Below are 8535 nucleotides of genomic sequence, written 5' to 3'. Positions count from 1 at the left end.
AAGGTGGGGTTAGTGTACGAGACGTGCATGTTCTTCAGTTGAACAGAGATGCTTGATTCAGTGCAAGCCCAAGCTGAATGGTAATGATCTGCCAAGGGTCCTAAATTTACCTCTCCTCCCATTGAGCACTGGTTAACCTCAGTTGGTGTCTTTTTCTCAAATCCTCAGTTCCTGAAGTTATGTTATTTCAGGTTAGTTCTCATTAATCATGGTAATGAAACAGCATTGCCAACACTGAGCTACCAAACTGGGGATGTGCCTGAGCCCATAAAACTGGACAGGTAGGCCTGTTCACCTTAACAGAATGCGTGGGGTGTGGTCGCCCTGGGTGTTCCCTGGTATGCTGATCATACCACTCTGACACCCAATCCACCTTCTTGCTCTCTAGGCTCCCCACTACCCACTTCTGCTGAGCCAGATCTTCTTTTTTGTCCTGGTCGAGCTCCTTTTCAAGCTTTTTCAGTTCCCAGGCTCTTTCACAGGCTTGTCTTTGGTCTTCCATCTTAAGCCTTTTTAACTGTCTTGTCTGGTACATTCTGCCTCCTGCTTTGCTTGCTTGGATCCTATAAAATCTTTTGGACCTCACTCTGACTCATTTTGCTGATTTTCGTGCCTCTATGTCCCTTACCTAAAACAAGCAAACATAAAATAACAGACTAGTTGTCTATTCTCCGACCACCACACCTAGAACACATGTAAAATCAATATTAGCGTACAGAGCACGCAGCTGTGCCTATTACCACACATGCTGTGCCCCTGTGGTGGGGTGCAGTTACAGATGACCCCTTGGGATGTTCCTGGGATGCTAGGGTGCTAGAAGGACGAGGGGCTGCTGATGGGGGAAATGCCTCAGAGCAGTGGTGAGCAGCCTGAGCCCCACAGTCTGCATATGGCCCATTGCGGTTCTGCATGAGGCCCCCAAGACGGCCCCACCGTCACACTGGTGCCTGCATGTGGGTCACCAGATTCTGCTGGTTTCCCTCCGCATGGTGTTTTTAACTTCTACTGCTATGAAAGTGAAGGGCCTACAAAGCCAGGTTACGTGTAGTGTGATAGGTGCCGATTACACACAACATAGACTGTGAGAGCTGTGTGCTCCCTCAGCATCGGACCACAGCAGCTGCTGATTCAGTCAGCATGCTCTGGAAAGCCTAGGTGCCACAGTTCCCCCGAGACCGTCTTAGTTACGACAATCTTGCCGCCCACGGAGATGAAGGAGGGCCTGTTGCTCGCCTGTCGCTGCCCCAGGGGATGCCATGGTGGCCCAGATGGCATGGGAGGAGGTGCTGGGTTCTGGGGTAGTAGATGGGTGGCAGGGCTGGTTCTAGATGGGGTGGAGGGTCTCGCTCTAGAAGTGGGAGGGGCTGGAGTTCTAGGTGGGGCTGGAGGAGCTGGGGTACTAGATCGGGGGTGGCAGGGCTGGCTCTAGAAGGAGCTGGGGTACTAGATTAGGGGTGGCAGGGCTGGCTCTAGAAGTGGAAGGAGCTGGGGTACGAGATCGGGGGTGGCAGGGCTGGCTCTAGAAGTGGGAGGGGCTGGAGTTCTAGGTGGGGCTGGAGGAGCTGGGGTACGAGATCGGGGGTGGCAGGGCTGGCTCTAGAAGTGGGAGGAGCTGGGGTACTAGATCGGGGGTGGCAGGGCTGGCTCTAGAAGTGGGAGGGGGTGGAGGTGCCAGACACGGGATCCCCACCCTGCCCCCTTAGGGGGAGGGGAAGCCGACATAGTCTGTGCGCCACCCCCCCCACTACCTAGCCCCGCCTCCTCTCCTCAGGCGCTTGCGCGAGGAGGAGCACACAGAGAGCGCGCGCGCTTCTCACGCAAACGGGAGCGCGCGCGCTCTCGTCAGGCCGCGGCGCGTGGCGCCCTCCCGCGCACGCAACGTCCAAGCGCCTCTCCGCCCCCGCCCCCGCCTCCCGCCACGGACGCCCGTTCGGGAACGCGCCGCGCCGCCCCGCCCCGCCCCGCCCCCTCCGCTCCGCTCCGCTCCGCTCCGTGCGTCGCTCCCTGGCCGGGCGCAGAGCGCGGCGCGCTCGCTGGGTCCCCGCTGCCTCAGGCCGCCGCCCCCCGCCCCGCCATGCCGGAGAAGCGGCCCTTCGAGCGGCTGCCGGCCGAGGTGTCCCCGCTCAACTACGGGCTCTGCCTCAAGCCCGACCTCATCGACTTCACCTTCGAGGGCAAACTGGAGGCGGCCGTGCAGGTGCTGGGCCGGGCCTGGGGGGGGAGCTGGGACCCCGCCCTGCCCGCTCCTCGCGACTGAGGAGCCCTTGGGTCTCGGGGGAGGCCGCCTACCCCGGGGGGGGGGTTGAGGAAGGAGGTTGGGGGAGCGCTCTGACCCCAGGGGGCCTGTATGGAGGAGGGGGGTTGGGGAGCGCTCCTGCTCCGGGGGGGCTGTGGGGGGGGGTTGGGGGAGGGCTCCTACCCTGGGGGGCCTGTGTGGAGGAGGGGGGTTGGGGGAGGGCTCCTACCCCAGGGGTCTCTGGGGAGGAGGGGGGTCGGGGGAGCTGTCTTCTCCCAAGGGAGCCCTAGGGTAGAGGGGGAGTTTGGGGGAGTGCTTTTATCCTGTGGGGGGGTGGTTGGGGGATTCAGGGAGGGCGCACTTTAGAGCTTGTGCGTGAAGATCAATCTCAGTTTTCCACCATGGGGGTCTGTTGCCCACCATTTGCTGTTGTCTCCTCACCCCTGTGCTTCTTGGCTGTTTTCCTCCCCCTTTCCTGTTTTTCTCCCAAATGTTTGTTTCCTTTCGGATTCAAAGAATCTAAGCTCTGCTGTTTTTCTGGTGTGCGTATTAAACATTGAGGATGATGGTAGTACTGGTACTAGATAAATTGGTTGACAGTGTAGTAAAGAAACACGGTTTCTTGGGGAACTGTCAACATGACTTTTGTAAAGGAAAATCAACCCTTACTAATCTATTAGAATTCTTTGGGAGGTAGGGTCAACAGACAAGGGTGGATATAGCATATTTGGACTCTTCTGAAAGACTTTGATCATCATCGTTCTGCAAAGGTTCTTATACGGAGGTGGAGGGTGCTGGGTGAGATAAAAGGAGAGGTCCTTTCATGGATCAGTAACCAATTAAAAGAGCAAAAACAAAGGATAGGTAGAGGTTAATGGTCAGTTTTCACAATCAAGGGAGGTAAATAGTGGTGTGCCCCAAGGGTCTGTATTGGGACCAGTGTTGTTCACCATATTCATAAATAAATGAAAAGGATAAAGAGTGTGATGGAAGAGTTTAGAGTTTGCAAATGACACCCAGTTACTCAAGGTAGTTGAGTCAAAAGCAGAGTGAAGAGTTAAAGGGATCTCCCAAAACTGGGTGATGGGCAACAAGAGAGTAGATGAAATTAATTGTTGATAAATGGGGAGTAATGTGCATTGGAAAATATAATCCAGCCTATGCATACTACATGATATAAGGGCCTGTTAAGTATTACCACTCAAGGAGATTTTGAAATCACTGTGAATACTTCTTTGAAACATTCTGCTTAGTGTTTTGTGGAAGTCAAAAAAGCTACCAGGAGCCATTACTTATGGAGAATGACAGGAAATATCATAATGTCATTATATTAATCAACATGATGCCCATATCTTGGATAGTTCATGTCATTCTGGTCCCCCCGCCCCCCAAGTAAAAAAGATGCTTTAGAACTGGAAACAGTGCAGTGAAGGGCAACAAAAATGGTTAAAGGTGTGGAACAACATCCATATGAGGAGAGATTAAAAAGAGTGACGCTATTTGGCTTGGAAAAGAGACAGCTGAGATGCACTATGATAGAGATCTATGAAATAATATGGAGAAATTGAGTAAGGAAGTGTTATTTACTTGGGTCACCCAATTAAATTAATCAGCACGTTTAAAACAAATGAAACTTTTTCACACATGGCACAGTCAACTTGCGGAACTTGTTGCCAGGGCATGTTTTGAAACCCAAAGGTATAACTGGTTTAAAATAAAAATTAGATACATTCCTGGAGGATAGATTTTAGTCAAGGTGGTCAGGGATGCAAACCCACCCTCTTGTTGTCCTAAGCCTCTGATGGCCAGGTGCTGGGACTGGATGACAGTATGGTGTTTGATAATTGATTGATCTGTTTTGTTTGAGGCATCTGGCACATCCATTGTCATAAGACAGGATAACAGGCTAGAGGGACCTTTGATCTAACCCACTGTTGCTGTTCTTGTGTGTTGGGGGTAGCCACAGGCTGTATTCTTGCCCTATGCCAGCTGTGGAATATGGCTTGCTTTTGCCTTCCAGTCCAAAAAGGTGCTGCGTTTGAGTGGTGGTGTATATATTCAGTCTGGCCGTGGCTACACTAGCACCCCTCTTTCGAAAGGGGGATGCCAATGAGGCGCTGCCGTGCATTCCTGTTTGGTTTTGGGAAGAAGGGGCTGTTGAAGTCCGGGGGTCCTTTTGAAAGGCCTGTCTGCACCGGTGGCGTGCATTTTGAAAGTGGCACTTTCGAAACATGTGCGGCCGCCATTATGCTAATAAGGTGCTGCATATGCCTGGTAGTGCCTCCTTAGTATCTGCAGAAGTGGCTCATTAGCATCCCCATTTCGAAAGGTGGGTGCTAGTGTAGCCACGGCCACTGTGAACAGGCTTGGAGTTATTTGTTTGAAAGTGTTTATATGTAATATTAAATTCTTATTTTCCTCTTGGTTAATGCCACATTGGAAGGTTCTGTGGGCCTCAATATCAAGCAAAGCAGGGGTGTCAGTGAAACAAGAGGCTACCCTACCAGTAAAATATGTAAACAACCCAAAACTCTGACTCTCTCACTTTCTCTGAAAAGTAATATCTTCATCGGACTCAGGATTTCAGCTCTGACATTTGTTTTAAATTTATGCAACTTTTCTTGGTTCTTGCTAGGCCTTCTTTCTAGCTGGCACAGTTTGAATGAGCAGAGAATGAAAAATATTTGAGGAAGATTGTGAATACCTTAGTCATAAAGGGAGTAAAATCTTGCTTGTGATCCTGTGTGAGTAATAAGATTGTTAAATATAAATTACGGCAAGGCGGGAAGACTGTGCTTCACTCTGGTAGTGTCTGTGTAGATTAGAGGTGGGTGAAAGGCTATGAATGATAGTTAATCTTGTGACTTGGCAGGAAGATGACCAGTAATGAGTAAATTGACAACATCTGGAAGAAATACTGAAATTCTATATTTGGTGGTTCTCTTTTAGCTCAAGTGCTCCAGAGGTGTTGCCACTAGGTTCTTAGGTCTGGCTTTGGAATTTTGAAGGCCTTCAGTGAGCTTGTATTTCATGGGCTTGTTATTCCCCTGAGGTGCAGTGAGGGTACAGTTCAGAGCGTATTGATCAATATTTTTCAAGAGAAGAAAAATTGTTAACTAATGGGAACATTTTGAAAATATACCTACTCATTTTCTGAGAATCCTAGATCTTTGCGTAGGCACCAATTTATAACTGATTTGATACATATCCACATATTATGGGTTTTCAGTCTTCCAAATTATTTGGATTGAGTGATAACTGGACCCTCGTCACCATCTTCTGAAGTGCCAGTACCAGGATTTATTAACAACAACCCCAGTAGTGGGAGTGGCTGAGAAGTCAGTAATTTGTGTGAAGGGGGGGGTTAAAGAGAAATACTTTCTAACCTGGAGGGTGAATAGTGTATAACATTTACACCCAGATGAATCATGAGTTATCTGTTTGTTTATGAAAGTTTTGCTAATGTGTACATCAAGTGTCCTGTTTTCTGCCATTAGGTATCATCAATAGTGAGCTGGAAAATCAGTAAAATATATAATTCAACTATTCTTTTAAGTGTCAGATTAAAGGTCAGCATCCAGTCAGTCTTGGCCATAATGATTATTATTTACGGTAAGGATTTGCTGGCTTTTGCATGCTATTTCTGTTGGTGATGCTTCTGCCCTGAGCATTTGAGGCTCAAATAAGTATTGCATTTGAAGCCCTGGCTTTCGGACTCCAGGTTTTTGCAAACTTCTAGTCATGTAAACTGATTGATAGAAAGCTTGTTATTGACTTAACAGAAGTAAATGTTATGCTTATGCAGTGTACTTTCTTGTCAGCATCAGAGAGCAAAACCTTTTGGCTGGGTCTACATTTGACCCCAACTTCAAACAGGGCATGGAAATCAGGGGTGCAGGAGACTACTAAGAAAGTGCTCTGGTGAATATGCAGTACTTCGTTAGGCTAATCTTCCTCAGCGGCAACTTCAAAGTGTCAAACTTCGAAATGCTGGCATGTGTGTAGCCATGGGTGCTTCGAAGTGTCCGCGCTACTTCGAAGTCCCTTTAGGGGCTACGTGCATGCCAGTACTTGAAAGTTTGACGCTTCGAAGTTGCCACGGGGGAAAATTAGCGTAATGAAGTGCTGCGTATTCACCGCAGCACTTCATTAGTAATCTCCTGCAGCCCTGATTACCACACCCCTTCAAAGCTGAGGCCAAGTGTAGACAAGCCCTTTATGATTCAGTAGGTGAGATGTTGTGCTAAAATCTTGAAGCAAATCATGTGATTTTGGTGTTGAGAATTACCAATACTTATTACTAGTTTTCAATTTTGGCACTTCATTGTTAGTTTTCATATGTCAGAAAACTTGGCCCTCCTTAGTTTTGTTTATTTACTTACTTATCAAGAAACTACTATGGTATGATCTGGCTCTGGATAAAGATCAGATTTATAGCTGTGTGAAACTAATGTGTTTTTCAGGGCAGAGACAGAGCTGTAAGTTTCCTGTTTGGCTATTTGAAATTCTAAAATTTAGCATTTACATTAATCATATAATTTAGAAGTCTCTACAGTTCCATAATAGTCATATAAACTGACAGTTCATGTTATTCAAAGGTTATATTAGGGATGTTAATGGTTAACCAGTAACCTTCACCCTGAACAGACAGATTACAGTTAAGTGGTGAGGGCTGGAGCAATTCCAGGCCCACTGTGGGCAAGGGGCTGTTTCAGCCCCAGGGGGCCCACCATGGACAGTGGAGGCCCCCCAGCAGCCCTCACCCGATTAATTTGCTAACTGGTTAAACTTAACATTTAATTGATTAACTAATTAAATAGTGTTTTACATCTCTATGTTATATCCCAATTTACAGATCCTTAAAAGCATCCCGGGAGGTAGTTCATTTGCTATCCTCCATTTTACAGATGGAGAAGATGGGCTAACTCGGGGGTCTGCAGCCTGTGGCTCCAGAGCCACATGCAGCTCTTCAAGGATTTCTTTGTGGTTCCTGACACTGATTGCAAAGTGGGGGGGAAAAAAACTCTCCTGATTATTTTTGATAAGCAGCGAACATCTAAAAGCCCAACACTGAACAACTTATATCCAAATAGCAAATGATATGTGATCTTGAAACATTGGATAACTCCCTGTTTAATATGTGCAGTGGATTGGGGGATATGATACTGTATCTGTGTTTTGATCATGTTGCAAATAAAGACTTGATTTTGAAAAGGAAGAGAGAGCTTACGGCATTCCTGCTGTGATGGGCAACACACATTTCAAGAAAGAAAACTGACATTAAATATGAAGTAAAATTGGCATAATTAAAGTGGGTTTGGGAGTGAAAGTCAGGAAAATGGTAGTATAAACACATGTAAAATGTGAAGAGAGAGAATATGTATAAAGTTTGTGAATATCCTACAGTAAACATATTGCATTACAAATTGTGTGTGTGCTGTTCTTAAAATAAGGCTTGCAAAAAGTATGTTTTGACATTAAGTACCATCCCATAGCCACATACATTGCAGCTCTTGAATTACTGAGTTTTTACCAAATTTGAATTAAAAAAAAAAACAGTCTTTTCATGCTATTTTGGTTCCTGACACCTCGGTTAACTGATGCTCCTGAAGTCTGCACTTCATTTATGCATCCAAGGCTGTTCCATGCCAGCTGGTTCTAAGGGTCTGTTTAATTTGTGGTACGCACATGGTGTAGACCCATCTTGGAGGATCCCAGAGTCTGGGCTCCAGCCTGGACCTGAATATCTGTACCACAGCTTCATAGCCCCATAGTTTGAATGAATCCCAGGAGCTGGAGTCAGCTGCTATGGGCCAGCTGCTGGACCAGTTGCAGTGTAGACACACCTAGGCTGCGTCTACACGTGCACGCTACTTCGAAGTAGCGGCACCAACTTCGAAATAGCGCCCGTCATGTCTACACGCGTCGGGCGCTATTTCGAAGTTGAAATTGACGTTAGGCGGCGAGACGTCGAAGTCGCTAACCCCATGAGGGGATGGGAATAGTGCCCTACTTCGACGTTCAACATCGAAGTAGGGACGTGTAGACGATCCGCGTCCCGCAACATCGAAATAGCGGGGTCCTCCATGGCGGCCATCAGCTGGGGGGTTGAGAGATACTCTCTCTCCAGCCCTTGAGGGGCTCTGTGGTCACCGTGTGCAGCAGCCCTTAGCCCAGGGCTTCTGGCTGCTGCTGCTGCAGCTGGGGGTCCCTGCTGCATATACAGGGTCTGCAACTAGTTGTTGGCTCTGTGTATCTTGCACTGTTTAATGAAAGTGTGTCTGGGAGGGGCCCTTTAA

At 47.8% G+C, this 8535-nt stretch overlaps 1 protein-coding gene across 2 annotated transcripts in view; it reads left to right on the top strand.

Moving 5' to 3' along the window:
• Positions 1–1952: 1952 nt before the first annotated feature.
• The window catches only part of NPEPPS (aminopeptidase puromycin sensitive), a 57642-nt gene continuing 51059 nt past the window's right edge, over positions 1953–8535 (top strand). The window contains exon 1 of one of the 2 annotated variants that reach the window (XM_074978826.1): positions 1953–2197. In XM_074978826.1, the coding sequence (XP_074834927.1) occupies positions 2075–2197 (123 nt within the window). In that variant the 5' untranslated portion in view covers positions 1953–2074. The remainder of the gene's footprint in view (positions 2198–8535) is intronic. The other variant, XM_074978827.1, reaches the window with a different exon arrangement.

The sequence above is a fragment of the Carettochelys insculpta genome, chromosome 28 (genome assembly GCF_033958435.1).
Source record: "Carettochelys insculpta isolate YL-2023 chromosome 28, ASM3395843v1, whole genome shotgun sequence".
Classification (NCBI taxonomy): Eukaryota; Metazoa; Chordata; order Testudines; family Carettochelyidae; genus Carettochelys; species Carettochelys insculpta.
The sequence above is the reverse complement of the archived record's forward strand: the minus strand, read 5'-3'. Positions and strand labels throughout refer to the sequence as shown.